Source organism: Dipodomys ordii, unplaced genomic scaffold, assembly GCF_000151885.1.
Source record: "Dipodomys ordii isolate 6190 unplaced genomic scaffold, Dord_2.0 Scaffold94, whole genome shotgun sequence".
Lineage (NCBI taxonomy): Eukaryota > Metazoa > Chordata > Mammalia > Rodentia > Heteromyidae > Dipodomys > Dipodomys ordii.
This window is the reverse complement of record NW_012267310.1, coordinates 2087192-2107082: the sequence shown is the minus strand read 5'-3', so window position 1 is coordinate 2107082 and position 19891 is coordinate 2087192. Positions and strand designations below refer to the sequence as shown.

General features: G+C 34.9%; 1 protein-coding gene across 4 annotated transcripts in view; it reads right to left on the bottom strand.

Moving 5' to 3' along the window:
• Positions 1-19891, bottom strand: part of Cnksr2 (connector enhancer of kinase suppressor of Ras 2) — a 218586-nt gene that overhangs the window by 59329 nt on the left and 139366 nt on the right. For 3 of the 4 annotated variants that reach the window (XM_013026488.1, XM_013026490.1, XM_013026491.1), the window contains 2 exons: positions 14904-14993; positions 13158-13372 (listed from right to left, as the gene is read on the bottom strand). In XM_013026488.1, coding sequence (XP_012881942.1) covers positions 13158-13372; positions 14904-14993 — 305 coding nt within the window. The remainder of the gene's footprint in view (positions 1-13157; positions 13373-14903; positions 14994-19891) is intronic. The other variant, XM_013026489.1, reaches the window with a different exon arrangement.

Sequence of the window (19891 nt, the reverse complement as noted above, 5' to 3'; positions counted from 1 at the left end):
CCCCCCCCCACCGATGTTGTAAAGCTCGTTTTGGACATGACAACTTGTACTTCTCATTGTCAAAATAAATTTTTAAAATAAATTTTAAGAAACAGATTTTTCTTTTTCTTCACAAAAGCATGTCAGTAAGGGTCAGCTGGATTTTGTTTCTATAAAATTTGATGGCCTTGGTTTTCTACAATAAAAGCATATTTTATTCAGTGTCTTTAATCATAAAGCAGCATTCTACTTATAATATTTTCCACATTCTGTGAGTGATTTATATAAGTCTAATGAATATAATATCATGGATGGGTACCAGCTGTAAAGATAAGGATCAGATAATTTACTGACATGCTGTGTAACCCTCAATCAATAATCACCCAAGTGTCAAAGCAATGTAAATATGAATGTGATATTTGTGTTTATATATAAAAATATATATGTATGTGAGTGTGTATATGTATACACACACAAACACATACCTTTGTAGCATCCTTGCCTACAGAAATTCGTGATCAATTTTTGAGAAAAAGCATAAAAAACAAAACCCATTATTATGCGGTGTTGATTTTCTTGAGTGCATTTTGTTTTAAAATGGTAGCTCAAATAATAATCCAGGCTAGTGAGCTTAAGTATCGTTAATTTAAATACAGTTATTTCCCCTAAATTGTTTGGCTGTAAAATTACTGATTTTTTTTTCCTTTTCTGTTTCCACAAGTAATCATTTCAGTTTTACAGCTCATTATTTTGAAAAATGACAAAGATGGGGGTAGTTTGCTTTTTAAGAAGCTGCATGGATAACAGCTTGGAAGAATTGGGTTATATAATGTATCTCCTGCTTTTTATTTTACCTCTGAGCTAGACCATGGGCTACCTGCTATGCTTTTGGCATACCATTCCTTAGAACATAAAGGTCTACTGCAAAAAAATCTATATAAAGATGTATTTTATAGTCTATAAGTTTTATTTGTAAGATGCTTATGTTATCTTACCCTTTAAATATACAAACCCTAAGAAGTGCTAGGCACTCAATACAAATTTATCCATCATTCAACAACATAAAGCCATAAATGTTCTTTTGTAAATATGTAAATATTACAATGAAGTTATTTTAAGAGACTTGCATGCTTTTCCAACTGATTTGCATTTTTTAAAAATAAAATTAATTATATGCTTTTGAAAGCAATAGAAAAAATATTAGAACTATACAGTCAGGTTTCTCTGCTGAAAAGTGTTAACATAGCAGACCTAAAGGTGATATCTTAGAAGCGTCTATTTGCAGGATTGGCCTTAGCTAGCCTCCGGGAATCTAAGTTTTCTATCCTGACATGAAGCTTCTCTAAATTCGGACAGTTTCATTCACCTAGGCTTCTGAATACTCGCTTTCTTTCTGTGTCTGGAATATGGTAGTAACTAGCCAGAAATGTCTAGCTCAAAGATCAACTCAATAAAATTCTTTTTTTTTTTTGTTGGTCATGGGGCTTGAACTCTGGGCCTGGGCGCTGTCCCTCAGCTCTTCAGCTCAAGGAGAGCGCTCTACCACTTGAGCCACAGGGCCACTTCAGGTTTTCTAGTGGTTTATTGGAGGTAAGAGTCTCACGGATTTTCTTGCCTGGGCTGGCTTTGAACCGCGATACTCAGATCTTAGCCTCCTGAGTAGTTAGGATTACAGGCATGAGCCACCAGCGCCTGGCTTCAATAAAATTCTTAGTTTTGAGTCTGTAGTGGTATTTCCTGGGAAGAATCATGTGATGGCATTTTGCTGCTAGTGAAAGTGTGCTTTCCATGACCTGTCATGAGAGTGAGACAGCATAAGAGATCTGAATATGGATTTCTCTATTCCATGAACCTCTCTCTGTTCCTTACTGAGTTGTATACACTTGCATGTCACTGGAATTAATCTTACTGTGAATATAATCATATGTTGTGCCCTGTGAGTTCCTCGAACAAATGATCAAACATGTGAGTGATCTTAGGAACCCTGAAACAACTTTATACTATCAAAGATCCTTTACAAACTTATGTAAGAAATACTTCACTATTCATACACATAAATAATTTCTGTATGGTGGTTTCCTCTGTATGGAAGATACGCATTTTGTTATGCATATCCTCAAGATATAAATTTATAATGTAGAGTTCTCTAGTAAGACTGAAGAAATCATTCAATCTTATTAAAGAAATTTAATTTGTACAATAATTTCAGTTTCTTAGGATGTTATACAAAATTTAATAAAAGGCATTAAATACAAACACATGACAATAATTGATAATATAGCCAATCATTAAAGGGGCCTAAACAACTTTAAGAGAAAGGCCTGGAATCTCTGCACACCTGTTGTTAAATATATTTTTCATGAGAATGAAAATTATTAATACATCTTATTTCTGAATTTTTTTTTGGTGGGGGTCCTAGGGCTTGAACTCAGGGCCTGTGTGCTGTGCATTAGCTTATGTGCCCAAAGCTACCACTCTACTGCTTGAGCCACAGCTCACCTTCTGGCTGTTTGGGTGCTTAATTGGAGAGAAAAGTCTCATGGACTTTGCTGCCATGGCTGGCTTCAAATCATAATCCTCAGATCTCAGCCTCCTGGGTATCTAGGATTACAGGTGTAAGCCACTGGTGCCCAGCTATATTTCCATATTTTAATTTTAACTTCAGATCATCCTTCATCCAGGTTCATCTTCAAGGAAGTATATCCTTTCAAAGTCCTTGCACAGCAGTCTGTGATGGAAAATTCAAGGTTTTTTTGTATTTGAAAAATATAAAAATCTTTTACTTTTGTATCATAGCTTGGCTGGGCATACAATTAGAAGTGAAAATAATTTTCTCGGGCTGGGAAGGTGGCTCAGTGGTAGAGTACTTGCCTTGCATGCATGAGGCCCTGGGTTCGATTCCTCAGCACCACATAAGCAAAAAAGAAAAAAGCCAGAAGTGGCACTGTGGCTCAAGTGGTAGAGTGCTAGCCTTGAGCTGAAGAGCTGAGGGACAGTGCCCAGGCCCAGAGTTCAGGCTCCACAACTGGACCAAAAAAAAAAAAAAAGAAAATAATTTTCTCTTGGCAATTTGAACCCTATTACTTTGAGTTCTTTTTTTTTTTGTCATGGGGCTTGAACTCTGGGCCTTCGCTCTGTCCCTGAGCTCTTCAGCTCAAGGTGAGCACTGTACCACTTAAGCCACAGTGCCACTTCTGGTTTCCTGGTGGTTAATTGGAGATTAGAGTCTCATGGACATTCCTGTCCCAGCTGGTATTGAACTGGGAACCTCAGATCTCAGCCTCCTGAGTAGCTAGCACTACAGGTGTGAGCCACCTGAGAGGCGCCTGGCTTTACTTTGTGTTCTTTTGGCATTTATTTAAAACATCTATAGCTACTCTTGTCATCTCCTAAAATCTCCTTTTAGCTCGTAAACAGTTTCTCTTCTTAATATTCTGCAAGTTCACTATAATGTCTAGGTTATCATTTATCTTAATCTTTATTATTTATGGGGCAGCTCTGAAAGTGTTACTTTAATTCTGAGCATTTTCAGCCATTGTCACTTCAAATGGTCTTCTTTACTAACTTCTCTTTAATTTTTTTCCATTTATTTTCTTTGTGTCTTTCATGCTTTTCACCCTTTAACATTTCTGCAGTGTCGTTTAGGTAAATTCACCTACAATCTTTCAATTTTTGAATTCTTTCACTCTGTCTTACAGGATCTAGTCTCAAGATGATCTTAGCTATAATGTTTACTTCACTGCAATATTTTACATTTCTAGGATATCTAGTGGGTACTGGTTTAAAAAATACCTTGTGTTTGATCTTTTTGATTTTATTTCAAAATTTATTTTAAGGAATTTTCTGAGTGAATGACTCATATTTTCATTTATTATAGAAACAAATCATCTGTTTCTTTAGTTCATTGTCCTTAAGCCTTAATTTTCTGAAGATGTTTTGGGATTTTAGCTTAAGTGGAAGGTTCTTCCTGAAAGGAAGTTTCTTTTTGTACTCACTTGTCTTAAGAGTTTTTCTGCCTGTTGCCTTTATTTCTTGTGTTTTCAGATACTCACCAAGCTTTTAGTTGTGATATGGATTGTTGCGTCATCCCTATAGCCCAAGTGAGAGAGGTGTGTCTCTCAGAGAGTCTCATGGTTTTATGTAAAGATCTGACTATGCTCCTTGTGGATACAGTGACATTCAGCTCAATACAACTGAATTTGCTCAGTGATCAATCATTAGCTTCCCAACATTGCTGAAGCTCATCTTTTCTTTGATACTCATTAGAAAAGACTCCTCTTGCTAGTTATTTCTATCTCTTCTGGACTCAGTTCCTAGTAGATGCATAACTTTAGTTACTAATTGTTAATGAAAATTTTCATCTCTTTAACAGTATCTCTCATTTTTACTATGATCATATCTTTTTGTTTTACTGCTGTGTATTTTTGGTAGGCTGAGTGTGAAGGTGTGTGTACAGGAGTGAAGGGGCACATGTCATGTGTGTATACAATGTTAAAACATAAGTGAGCAATGCTTACAGACTACTAAAATCAATTCCTTTTCTAAGTAGTTTTGAACCCCAATTCTTAAAAAAACTCTATTCTGTTTTCCTCATCATCTAATCTTCTAATATTCTCATATTACAGTGATCATCCGAGTGATGATTCTAATATTACAGTGATCATCTGAGTAGAATTTCTTTGAACTTTATAAGATTAATTCACAAAGTATTGCTCATTAGCAACTTATGAATCTATATTATCAACCGGAACTTCTTGACTGAGCTTCTGTCTCCTAGTTCAATTGATTTCATGTGTAAAAATCTTAGTTCATGATAGTCACCATTTGTCAACTAACACTATCCTAGTTAGTCTTGTATACCTGTGTAAATGGCAATTCCATTTTTTTCCATGTTTACTGGCTCAGGTGATAAGCTGTGGATACGATTCTTTTGTTTCTTTACATCCCATAACCAGTTCATGTCCAATCTATGTCACCTTCATCTTTGAAACCTATTTACAACCTCCTACCATTTATTACCACAGTGGCCTAACCTTCCATGGTCTCCTACTTGTAATACTCAAATACTCCTCACTGTTTTCCATGCTTGTGCTCTTTCACTCCCCAGCTGTAGCACAAGACGCAGGGTGATCTTATTAAAATGTTTTGTATAAAACTCTCCAATGCCTTTTCATTTCACTGTAAAAACAAATCTTTATCTCCTCAGTAATTCCTGGCCCTGTTACCTTTGTTTACTGCTCTCATCCTTGTTTGCTTTATTCCAGCCACACTGGTTGATCCCAGATCATGCCAAGTAAAATCCCACACCACAGTTTTTATCCTTGCTGTTCCTTCTGTCTGAGATGTTCTCTGCCCATATACTATAGTGACTTACTCCTTCACCTTCCTTAGGTCATTAGTCAAATGCTTACTGTTTACTAAATTCTTTCTATTACTCCCATTGTTCTTGGCACTTTGCTCTCCATCTCTGATTTATTTTTCCCTTCAGTATGTAACATAATTTAAAGTACTTATTTATTAATCGAGACTTGTTTCCAATATGAATTCTATTACAGAAGGGTAATTCTTCCTGTTTTATACATTGCTTTATACTCTGTCTAGAAGAGGACCTGGCACAGAGTAGATACTCAATAACTATTGGCCCAGTGAATGAATATTAAATAAAATACCAGCAAAGAGCACAGGATATAATGATAATAAGCTGAATGCTAATCTGAAAAATGTCCTCGAGTATAAATACATTGGGTGGTATGCAAGTATATGCAAATGTATTAACTGAAAAATGGCAGATTCAAGGGAGATCTGAAATAGTGTAATTCCTTACAATGTCAAAATCAAAGTTCAGCAAAACAAAACACCAGGAAGTGGGTACTTGAGAGAGGCAGCATAGGGCCAATGGGAAACAAAGAGAGGAAGAATGCAGTCAAGAACCCAATGCATTTCCTACAAAATTAAGGAGTGCGACAAGGGGGAGTAGAGGAGGGATTGGTGAGAACGTTGAATGGAGTGACATTAATCGAGATATATTGTATTCGCAAGTTGCTTCATTAAAAGGAAACCCCTTTGTATAAAAGATAATTTAAAAAGGGAAAAAAGTCTATGTGGTGGGTGGTGGACAAGTGCTATCTTCTTTCTAGATCACATATGGTACATTACTGAAAGTTCTGCTCTTTAATAGATCATTTAAAAACATACAAAAATGTTCCTTTGTATCCATTCTCCTTTAGCATTACTTGTACTGAGATTGTCAGTGCATTTAACACTTTAAATTCAAGATGTAGCTGGCAAAAGTACATTATATCTGTGTCAAAAGATATTTATGCAAATAATTATATGATGAATTATGAATGGATGTGTTGAAATCATAATTCTGTCCATAAAAATAGAATGTGCCAAAATAAAAGGCCATTATGAAAGTATTGTTGATCCTCTTCTTAACCATGGTAATGCATGCAACAGTATTCTGTGTGGCTATAATAGATCCCTGTTTCAGACATTTGCCTGAAAAGACCATTTGTCTTTCATTTTGTCCACAGATGTTCTGTTCAAACTCCATTCTCCCCTCTTTTGGATGGATAAGTGTTGGGGGAGGGTAATTTGGGTCATTCTTTTCCTAAAAATTTCAGAAGCATTTATTTTAATTGTGGAAGAAAATGACAGTTTCTGTGTTACATTTTGAAAGCTCAGCTAGTATTAAATTCTTCTCAAGTTGCAAATTGCCACAGTTATGGAAAAATTTGCAATCAAAATATTCTCTTGTTGCAATATGGAAACTTTCTCTTACTGTAATTTTCTGCAAAGTTCCAAGATTTCTTCAGTCACTAGTCAAACCAATGGCTTCTTTCTTTTACGTAGGAAGGTGTTTAGCATTTTCAAACACTTGGGATAAATGAGAGCTGCTTCCACATATTTATTTATTTATTTATTTATATTTATTTTTTTAAAAAAACAAAAATTATTTGAGAATTTTACACAGAAAACATTTTCTGTGATTATTGTTTGTTGGCAGAAAAAAATTATACATACAAGCAAGTGGAGTAAGATACTAATGGAACTAAGTATTAAGAAATCTTCCATTTATAAGAAATAGTGTTCTAGAGCTTCACAAGATGACCTTGCCCATCTGATGCATGAAAGAAAAAGTTGAAGCAAAGAGAGGTAAGGGCTGTGGTACTGCATATATGCTAAGTAGTGGGATGTGGAAGTTTCCCACTGAAACCTGCCTAAGCTAGAAGGAATTTTACATTTCGCTATTCACTTCTCTGTTTGGTTTTAGATTGGGGATAGCCACAAATTCAATTTCTGTGAACTTGGAAAATAAGGGAAGCAGTAACACTTATGTTTTGAAGGTCAGTGTATGGTATTAGTCACTGCCATGGTCCATACATATTGTCACTTTTTTCTTGGCTTGCTTTGCTGTTTGTTAGCAGCCAGTTTTGCAACTCCTCCAGCTCCTACCAGATCTTCACTTCATCTGACACTTGACTGGGAGCCTATGAATCTTCATAATGAAGGAGTTGAAATTGGAAGCAATTCAATTTGTACACACAGGTTCTAGTTTACCTTGTTTACCCCTCCCTCCACATCCAGATTTTCTTTGTAAGTCTCGAGAGACTTAACAAGCTCTTCAAATGAATGAGATATCACCCTTTATTCCATGTCACTTGGTGATTCTGCCTCTGTGGTTGAATCTTATCTGATATATTTATCAGTGCCCAAAGGAAATGTGTAGATTTTTAGTCATGGAAGGCTACCTGATTTACTCATTTGGATGTACTTTTCCTTATAGGAAATGAACAGTATCATTTCTGTAATATAAACTAAAATGAGTGAGAGGAATATCATTATGTTGTTCTTGCTGATTAATTAGGGCTCAGAAATGGATCTAGGTTTATTCATCATAAATCATATGTTCTATAATAACAACATTATTCTTGGCCACTTGAATTTTTGTAAAGACATTGCCCTTTACTGTTGAACTGGTACTAACCATTGTCTTTGGGACTACTCCAGATTTATGATAGTAGAAGAATCCATAGGAAGACAGTTTATTATCCTCTTTTCTATGGTGGTGACCCTTATATTAATTGATCTTCATTTAGTTGGATGTAAAAAATAGAAATTGAAATGGTGTCTTCACTATTGTGGAGCCCTTTGAATGCAATTCTACTAGGATCCTACTTGTGGCTTATTTGCTGTGGTAGAGATGTAAGAAGTCTGTAAGAAATCAGATTGGATTTACTGGGCTAACTAAGAAGAGAATGACTAATGAATTTTAATTTATAGAAATAATGACAATACCAACTTCATAGGGTCATTTTCGGGATAATGTATAAGTTTTTAGTATAGATAGTGTGTGTGTGTGTGTGTGTGCGTGTGCGTGTGCGTGTGTGTGTGTGTGTGTGTGTGTGTGTGTGTGTGTGCTGGTCCTAGGCCTTGAACTCAAGGACTTAGCGTTTTCCCTGAGCTTTTATACTTAACGCTAGCACTCTACCCTTAGAGCCACAGCTCCACTTCTAGCTTTTTGCTGGCTAATTGGAGATAAGAGCTCATGAACTTTTCTTTCTAAATTATGGGTTTTTTTTCAAAAAAAAATGTTTGGATGACAAGCATGTTGGGCTCTTTGGAAGGAAATGACTGGGAAAGGAAGCAAGTAAGGACCAAATAGAAGTGATAAGGTAGGAGCTGTGAGAGAGCTAAACTTGTTGCAGTCCCTGTAGCTTAGACTATTCAGCAAGCTTTGTTTTCAGGTCAAAAGATAATAGCATTAAAATTCTTGTTCACTCATTCATTAATCATTCACAATTTTATTGAGAATTTATAAGCTACTGAACAAAATGGAGATGCTGCTTCTTTCCATCACAGATACAGACATACCTGTCCTAACATGTATATGAGAAAAGGCACTAAGGAGACCTTCAAATAAACAAGGATAATTATAAACAACAACAAAGTTTTTCAGGAAAAAGTACTGGTTGCTAAGACAATATAATAAGAGAAACTTCAGGGATCTCCCAGAAATTTAAGGTTTAGATAGTCAGGGGAAAGAAGGAGTAAAAAGATAAGAGCTGTTGGACAATCCTGCTGGTTAGAGCAAAGCAAATTATTTCCTTTTATGTAAGTTTAGGAAAAAATAGTGGAAGAACAAATACATGAAATTCATCTTAAGACACATATTTTATAATACTGTAAATTTGAAATCTTTGTATCATATAAACATTTATATAGTGATTGCTAAGAAGAATAAAAGACTAAAGCAAAATAATATATGTCATGCTTTGTGTTTTTTTATTGGGCTGCTTTCCAAAATGTATCATCACTAAGTATTATAATCCAGGTCTGTTTATTAGGAACATTTCACACGTGCGTGTGTGCGTGTACACACACACACACACACACACACACACACACACACACACAGTAGATTTTTAAGTGTATCTTCATGCTTATAAGATTTTGCTATTAAATTCATACTAGATAGTCTCTAAATTGAACTCAATTTTTCAAACTACACGGAGCTAGAATTACAGAGATAGCAGCCTAGGAAACTCAATACCTAATCTTCATAATCTTCTTCAATTCAGTTCTAGTCCATTAAAATGACTATATTATCCAAAGGAAAAATTAATAAAAATGCTTAGTGGCTCATCATGAAGGTGATTAGATTGCATATTGATACTGATCTTATTTGTTCAGGAAAACATAAGGATTTTTTCCACTTTTAAACAAGTGTGTATAGAGAGATTTAAAAAGTATAACAATTGCTGTGAAATATAAAAACATATCATTTAAGTGTATGCTGTTTTTCCTACAAGGACCAAACAACTTAAGTTTAATGTTTTGTAGTTCCAGCAATAGGTCATATTGAACAACTACAGTAATCATTCTGTATGTTTTACTAATTCAATAAAATGTAGTAACAGAAAGCAAAGATAAATCTGGAATGTCTACCATGTACAAAGCATCAGGGAAAAATATAAAAGGACTCCTGGAGTAGGTGATTTACATTCTACCATGACAATAGCACACATGCATGTTTTCACAATAGTTTTGGGTAAATCACTTAACCTGAGCTTGAATTTTGTTCTTCGGATACAGACTTTTAAATTGTTATTATAAATGTGATATACAGAGGTGTTAGAGTTATGTAAGTCAGGTAATGAGTACATTTCCTTTTGAACAATGTCTTCCCTTCCCTTACTCTCTCTGGACATAGATTTTGGGGAAAAAAGCAAAATTTGCATGGTTCCAAAGATAGAAGAAAACGTGGAAATTTCCTTGGTAACTGCCGACACACTAAGTAAGTGCAAGGTGAGATCCTCAAGGAGCTCATAAAATCCAACAATGAAATTCTTTCTTTTGAACACTGGATATCCAATGTTCTCATCCAGGTGTGAAGAATACTTTTTTTTCTGCCAAGGATCATTTTCCTATTTATACCATGGTTATGGGCCATACAAAGTTATCAATACAGGCAAACTGCCCTGAGTAGGCAAGAAGCATGTATCTGTCTTGTTTCATACCAAATGGTTTTTCCAGCCTTATTCTACCCTCTGGCCAGATGTTCACTATGTCTGTATGACATAGATATCCAATACAAACTATTATTTCACTTCTTTCAACAATGAGAACAGAGGAAGTATCTAGCTTTCTATTCTGGAACTGGTGAGTCAGTTTTGTAAGGAAGTATATCTTCTCCTCCACAGGTCAACAGCGATCCTTACACTTTGCTAACCCTCTGTCAAAAATTAGTTGAGAAAGATGGAAATAACTATTGGAAATATCACAATAGACTCAAGACACATAATGCAAATAGGAGGCAAATGTAGACAAATAAAGTAGATGTGAAGTACTAGACTGAGCTCTTTATACACCAAAATAAATAATGGCTTTCAGAAAGATCACAGCAATTTACACACCTAGACAATACTCACAGTACTTTTAATTATCACTGAGTCATTTTTACTATTTTCCTTTCCCCATCATATATACAATGTATACAACATACATCTGTCTGGATATGCATGACAGAATGGAACAGGCTTAATATTTAAATGTATATTCACTGGATTACCACTCTTTTTATGATTAAAACCTATCTCTTAATAGATGACATGTTCTGGGTTAAATCAGTCTCTTATTCTCTCTCTAGCCTTATCTCTCACTACAAACTTTACTTCTGTTTCTCATCTTCAGACCTTTGTTCAGGCTAGTACTTATGAGTGGAACAGAGATTCTAGAGGAAAGTGTTGAAATAATTCTGATGATGACTGGTGATAATAATGTACATACTTGGAAGAGTATTGATTTCATACTCATTTCAAATGTCAGTGGAAAAATAAAAAATTATGGACTGTTTCAGTTTGGCTTATCTTGTTCAATATTATATTTGGTTCCATCATTTTCTTGCATATGACATTATTTTATTTTTCCTTATGGCTGAGTACTATTCCATAGTGTCTGTGTATGTATGTATATACATATGTACATGAGTATGTGTATATCTCCTATACTATATTTTCTTCATCCATTCATTAGTTGTTGGGTACCTCAGCTGCAATAAACATGTGTATACAGGTGTACAAAATAAAAATTCTCTTTAAGTCTTTAGCCCACTATTTTCAGGTCGTTGTTTTTATTGTTGTTGTTGTTGTTGGTGGTGGTGTGTGTGTGTGCATGTGTGTGCCAGTTCTGGGGCTTGACCTCAGAGCCCGTGCACTGTCACTGAACTTTTCTGCTCAAGGCTATTGTTCCACCACTTGAGTTACAGCCCCACTTCTGGATTTTTTTGATTGGAGTTGGTTCTGAACTACGATCTTCATATCTCAGCCTACTGAGTAGCTAGGATTATAGACATGAGCTTATATTTCAGTCAGTATGAGCTCATGCTTATACTTCAGTACCTGGCTTATATTTCAGTCATTTAAAGAGCAGAATTAACTGCAGCATTAGACTTGTGGACAGAAAGAAGTTTGGAGTATAGAGAGAGTAGACAATTAGGTACCTAAGCTAATGATACTTCTATCTACTTAAAGAGATATATTTTGTTCACTCTAGTGTTTTTTGAGAATAAAAGTCATTAGATCTTTTCACATCTTGTTATATCTGGATGGTACACTTCCAAGAATATGGTAGATTGAAGTTTTTGATCCTTTCAGTATCAAGTACAATTGTTCAAATTACTACTTAAGAACATTTAGTCTATGTTTTTCAAGAACTCCTAATTAGAAGCTCTAGTTTTATTGTCATAACCAGCTCCCTTTAACTGAAGTGGCCTAATATGGATTTTTAAAAGTAACTGTCTGGCTCTTCTGCTTTTGACACCTCAATTGATGCTCTCCAATGAAGAGCTAACAGATCTGATCATACAGCTTTGAAGGTCAAAACTCTTCAATAGTTCTTTATTACTTCAGGAAAGTCTAAGTACTTCATCATAAAATTCCTGCTCTAAACCCTGTATGTTTCCAGGCCTATCTACTTCCCCTTCCTCAAACAATAACTCTCAATTTTTAGTGAAGTATCAATTCTGAACCATTTGAATAAAACCCCTGGAATATATTATATTCTTTACTCCTCAATGGTACACCTGCATTGTCTTTTCACTGAAATATTGTTATTTATCTTTCTTTCTTCACCCAATTGCTCTCCATTGTGAAGTCTTTTCTCATTTCCCCTGAAAAGCAAGGCTCTATTTTCCCTAAGGTACTTGTATACTTTCTGTACTCACCCATTACAACATTTAAACTATACTGGAACTCTCAGTCTATCTTTCTCCCTTTATAATGGTGTTTTCTGTATTCCAGTTTTTACCTCTGATACTATGCTCACATCTAGCACATAGCAGAGGCTCATATTTAAATGGAAATGGAATCATACATATACAAATATTCTATCTTTAATTTTGAATTATCACATGAAGCGTATTAATCTAATTAATCAGTTAATAGAATTTTATGCGCCTTATTTCAATAAAAATCTAACCTGATAAAATATAGAAACTCATTGCACATATGAACAGAAGAACAAATGAATAATCCATCATTTTTAGGGGCAAACCTTAAAGTCAGTATCTTTTTTGAAAATCTGACAGCAGAGTAAAAACAATTTGGAATTTATCAAGAAAATGTCACTTGCCTCTCATGAAAAGATGTATCAAAGGCTTCTGAAATTTGACTTACATGGTATAATGTGGTCTCCGGCACAGGTGTGCCCATGATGTCTTGTCTTAGAGCGTCCATTTGCAAACTAGGTAGCAATGAATAGTGAGTTGGGCTATTACTCTTATCGCCCTTCTTTTTCGACTTCTTTCCTGTATCTTTTTTGCTGTTTCTCTGAAACATGTATTCTTCTTGAGCAATTTTTTCATTGCTCATATATCGAAGAAGAGAGTTTTCTATATAAAAAGAGATAATTAAACCAATATCAATATGCATGTACCACACAATTAGCATTCATTTCCAGTTGTGCCATTCGATTTCATTTCAGAACTTTAGCTTGACTAAACTTGCAAAATATGTAGTGAAAATATAGTAGGTGTTAATTTGTGATGACAGGAAAAGAATAAAGAGCCTATTGGTTACCTTTCCTGGACTTCTCTTTGGACTGTCTATATCAGAATTGCATGTGGAACTAGAATCAGAAGTTCTGGGTACGTGGCTCTTAAAATTTGTAACAAGATCCCCAGGAGGATTGTTCTTGTTTGGTGATGAACAATGGCCTATGGCATGCTAGGTAGCACACTCGCAGTAGTATGCATATTATGAAGCAATAGCCAGGAAACTTAGTTCATAAAATCTCTGCTTGAATTATTAGTCAACACTCAGTACTTCATACAGCATTTTATATAAGATGATAGTATAATATGAAGTCCCAAAAGAGAGACTGAGAGATGGCAAATGGTAATTGCTTTAAATATTTTTGATTTATTATATAAAACAAATGAAATTAGAAACCAAAGCTTGGAAAATAGAACGAATACATAGATCTAGAGTAATCTGTCAGTGTTCCTGGATGTATCCACATTTTCAGAAATTCTCACTCCATAAAACAAGTGCTATACAGACTAATGCAGCAGATATTCATGCTTGCTTGTCCATGTGGTCTGTGGAATTGTAAAATAATGAAATCAATTCTGTAAGTTGGCTAAAAATAACAGGCAAACAGGTCAAACATACCATGATGGAAGTTAAATGAGTTTAGGTTCTACGAACATTTTTTTAAGTCCATCTATAACCTTGTGGCTCTTCCCTTCAAAAAGTGGAAGTAACAGTATGTCCATCTGGTCCCACCATATCCACACTTTGTCAAATCCTACTTACTAGTGAGACTTTCTTTCGCTTACCTCAATAGCAGGGTAAGTGAACATAAAAACTTACTTTTGGTAGGTACTTCAAGAGTAGCCCCACCCCCATGTAAGATTACCCTGAACAGCAAACAGAACAGAAAAAAAAAAAGCAAATCAGCTTCCCCCTCCCATTTCTACACGGTTTTTGTTAGTGTCACTGGCCCAGTTTCCATTCGCTTTTTTCCCTCCACATACTTCAATTTTCATTCTGAGTTTTTATCAATACAAAAGAAGTAAAGTTGTCTTTGAATCAAAGGAGACTGGGGATAAATTTTTTATTCACCAAACTGAAGTCTTTCTCACAGTTTCACCCTTCTGACCTTGATTTTTGAAATTTTAGCTTGCAATGAACAATCAGACAATCATTTTCACCCTGTAATTATTTGCCTTGAATCCCCTTAGAAGGCGTTCATAGAGGGTATATATTTGGTAAGGGGTCAAGATAGTCAAATTCTGGATTGTTTTGATTTTGCTGCATAATCAGTTTGTGCTTGCTAATGCCATACAACCTACTTAAAGAACATTTCATTTTTCTCAGTGTCAAACAACCCAGCCTACACTGAAATTCTAGAACACTTACCTCTTCTACTATCTCTCTTCATCTTATTTGGATCTTCATAGTCCCCCACCCAATTATATTCCACTGGCATAGATATAGGTCGTAGCTTGCCTAAACACAGAGAACAAAGTTCACATCACATTGTTTTTCCCCCATGCCTGCTCAGATTTACACTGATTTTTACCTACACTGTACAAAACACACTCACTCATATGCAACCTTGTAGTTGGCATTTGTATATATGAAGAAAATGTGTGTTTTGAGTCAGAAGGGGAACTGCCTCTAGCAATTGCTTTGGTAATAATGTAAACTTAAAAGTAATTTTATAAATAAAGAATAGCCTATGTTTACTTTCTTAGTAGACTCAGACATTAAGAGTATGATCCTTTACAAAGAGGATCATTAGTTTCATAATTTTATTTCATTTTCAGAAACTGATCCGTTTTATTCCATAATGTCCAAGTGTCTATCTCCAGATAGGCAACTTTCAAGATGGCAGCTTCTTGTGCTTTACCTACCAGGACATTAGCCCATTGTTTAATGTTGGAACAACAGAAGGCTAAATTTCATCTTTATTGCCTTCTAACTCAAGAAACCCTGCATTTTGCATACCACTATGCTTCAATAATATAGCTACCATCTCTTTCATATCCCATAGCTTGGCCTGTCTCCATGTACCATTTTTGTTGCAATGAGGATGTCTAGTTTATGAATCCTAGCAATACTGCTTTAACCTGTTCTAGAAGTCATGGCAAAGACTTTAAGGATAACATTTTGGCAGGGTTGCAATGTATTTTTATTATTCATTTGGAAATTCCTGAACCATAAAACAGCCAAAAAAGTCACCTGAAAACTTCAAAAGCATACCTAGCATAATTCCTGGCATGAGACAGTTGTTTAATAAAATTGGAATGAATAACAACTAGAAATTTGCACAGGGATGGATCATAAAAATAATGATTGATAATCCTAATAACAATAAAAACAGAACTATTTATTCTATGTATGTCTTCACAATTATGAGAAATAAATACATAGACTAGGTTTGGTGAACACCTGTCATCTCAAGCTAGTTAGGAGACAGAGATCAGGAGGACCAAGGATTGAGGGCAGCTTGGGCAAAACATTTGTGAGACATCATCTCAGCAGACAAGTTGGGTGTGGTAGTTTGTAATCTCAGCTATGCAGGAGGCATAGGTAAGAGGATCAGTCTAGGCTAGCCCTGGGGGGAGGAAAAGATGAGAATTTATCCAAAAAATAAGGCAAAGATAGTCTCCAGGCTTAGCTTAAATTGTAGAAAGCCTATTTAGTAAGGATGAAGCCCCAAGTTCAAATATAAAGGCTGCCAAAAATGTGAGGAAATTTACTATCATAAACTTCATATTCCAAGGGAACAGTAACAGGGTATGTGACTTGCTCAAGGAAACACAGCTGGTAAGTGCCAAGTATTAGTAGTCAAATCCAGGTCTGAAATAATCACTTCTGCCACAATTCTAGGTGGCTTCAATACTTATCATCTGATATTCTGACCTCTCAATTTTCTTAAGGTTGTCTTTCCCATCCACTCTTGCAGTCATCTACAAAAGTTGCAATCCCTCCAGTTATCTTACTTTCCAACGACCACTTTCTGCATTTCTGCTATAATCTCAACAGAATTCCAAAACAGTCCTGCCTCCTTTAATGTGCTGACTTTTTCCACTAGCATTTTCAGTTAACTTCTTTTCTCTCCTTTTCCCTCCTTGCTCAGTTACATTTAATGATCAGTTGTTATAATCACACAATGTTTATTTCATGACCTTTTTATGCACCAGTCACAAATAAATTCAATTAAAAGTTTAGGAAACGTTTAATTCTATTCTTAAGGATATTATACCAATCTTACATCTTATATACACTTACAATTAATTTAATAAGCTTTGCTGCATTTTTAAAGTATGAGAATAAGCTGGATATGATAAAATTATTAATGACCTTACAATGTAGGATTTATTCAATGGCTTCCTTTCAATGAGTGCAACTGCTTTTATAAATGATCACTTAAGATTACAAGATACTTGTGGGATGTATCTCTGCTCATTTACACAGAAGGAATTTGAATGAGATGGTAGAGGTCAGTATATTCTGCCCATCAGGATAGGTAACGATTTGAGGAAAAGGTTGTTTTTGTAATGATTTGAGGAAAAGGTTGTTGTCCCTCCCCCCCCATCTATTCTATTGCTTGGCAGAATCCATCCTCCAGATTTCCAAGGTTCTAAATGCTATATTTTCAGAGTGCCTACAAAGTATTTCTTTAGGGTTTTAAAAATAAAATCCATCTCAGCATGGACATTGAAACTGAAGCAGTTAAGAAAAAAATCTTTTGAAAAGTGAAAAATCCAGTATGGAGTGAGTTGTTTTATTTGCTATACATTTCATGCATTTTACAAAACTATTTTGATATTTTTAGAAGAGTTGACATGTTGTTTAGTGACAAGTAGACATACACAAAAACAAGAAGAAATATACTTCAAACACAAAATGTGAAATACGTAATTGCATTCATTGTGCTTTGGTCATCTCTGAGATGCTAATGGAGTTAAATCATTGAAGCATGTAATTAAGCTCCTGATTAGTCGTCTGGTTGTATAATTAACCATAGGAATAATTTTGCATAAAACATTTAATAAGAATTCTTCACAAGTTGAATTCTTAATAGAATTATACTGTATGTTATTAATAAAAATGGAAAGAAAATAAGTGAATTAGAAAAAAGCTGAGATTAAAAATCCTTGATTAAAATTTACTTTTGCAAGCCTTTGCCTTAACTAGTTATAAAAACTATAGATTTAGTAATGCAAATACAAGTATTTTTAAAAGTCAAGTACATTTTTAGTTTCAATATAAATAGGCTGCTTGTAAGTGATGCTTTAAAATTTTTTACTGTTCTAGAATACTGAAATGGAGTTAATAAAATTAAAACAACAGACATTCATATATTTTATATCAACAGCAGTCCATGGAAGATTAAAAATTAGACCACATTTTATATTATTTCTAGTTCCAAATACACAAGTATCTTGGAAATGTATTTGCTACTGCATGTATAGAGCAGCACTTAATTTTACAGGATATCAAAGTTCAAATGAAAAAGTACTATATGAAAAAGTACTATATGATATTACTGGTAAAAAAAAACAAACAAAAATCACAACAGGATAGGTGCTGGTGGCTGATGCCTATAATTCAAGCTACTCAGAAAGCTGAGATCTAGAGGAACCTGATTAGAGGCCCATCTGGACAGAAAAGTCTATGAGACATCATCTCCAAAATAACCAGCAAGAAGTAAAACTAGAGGCATGGGTCAAGTGGTAGAGCACCAGCCTAATAAGCCTGAGCTCTGAGTTCAAACTCCAGTACCACAAGACCCCCCCAAAATACTATAAGTATTACAGTAAGTAAAATATGCATATTGTTAGTACATGCATTTTTTGTACTCATGTGACTAATAATTAACAAAGCAATGGAAATTGATAATTAAAAATATTTATACATTTGGCCCATCCTATGTAATTGTACATAAGTTAACAACAATCTGTCTTTACATAATGAGGATTAGACCTCCTCTAAAAGCTTTCGCTGACTGCTTCACTTAAGGGCAATGTTTTCCTATTATAAGGATAAGACATTTGTTATTTGATGACTTTCTGTGACACTTTATCATAAGCCTAGTGATGCCTGTAGTCTAAGCAGGACTTTGATATTGGTTTCATATCTGTTACACTTCTGAAGTATTCTAACTGGCACCTCCACAGAAGCAGGAATTGTGCTCTAATTATGCTCTGATATTTTATTATATCATAATAAACACAATGAAGGTGAGATATATAATTTCTTTGAATTTTATTTATTTGTTTATTGACAGTCCTGCGGCTTGAACTTAGGGCCTGGGCACTGTCCCTGAGCCTCTTTGTACTCAAGGTTAGTGCCCTACTACTTGAGCCACATGCCACTTCTGGCTTTTTCTGTGTAGTTTACGGGAGATAAGTGTCTCATCGACGTTTCTGCCCAGGCTAGCTTTGAACTGTGATCCTCAGATCTCAGTCTCCTGAGTAGCTAGGATTACAGGTGTGAGCCACTGGCACCTGGTGTTTGATTTTATTCTAAAGTTGATGGCAAGTAACTTTTAATTCTGAAGTACAATTAGCTATAATTAAACACAAATAGCATATCAAACATAATTTTAAGAATTTAGACAATGATAGAGTACTTTCTACAATGATATATTCAAGTTATTATTAAGTATGTGTGGTATTTTAATGTAAAATTTCTATATAGAACTGCTTGAAAAAAGTTTCTTTTTGCCAGTCCGGGGGCTTGAACTCAGGGCCTGGACACTGTCCCTGAGCTTCTTTTTGCTCAAGGCTAGCGCTCTACCACTTAAGCCATAATGCTACTTCTGGCTTTTTTTATTTATGTGGTACTGAGGAATTGAACTCGGGGTTTCATGCATGAAAGGCAAGCACTCCATCACTGAGCTACATTCCTAGCCCTTGAAAAATTTTAAGCTTAGATAATAAAACATGTCTTGTGTCATGACAAATGCTACCATTTCTTCCTTATGACAGAGTTTACTGTTGATTCTTTGGGTCCTTAGGCACTTTCCTGATGAGTTTGGTATCAACAATGCTTATTAGATTGTATTTTTATTGTATCTTTGTATGTATAGGAATTTTTGCCAGGAACTAGGACTTTATCTTTCTTATAGCTTTTCTCTGGGAAAGATTAAGTATTCATAAAATTTTTGTGAGATGCTTGAATGAAAAGATGCTCCGATATTGGGGAGATTACACATTTAAGTTGTTCATTCGAGTCTGTTCTCTGTTCTATTCAAGGGCATGCTTTTAAACAACTCTCTTCATCCTACAAACTGATACATCTCACTTTCTTATTTCTCTGCTCCCCCTTTACAGAGAAAAACTGTTTTCTCTATAAAACTTTTTTTCTCTGTAAAATCTTTTACAGAGAAAATT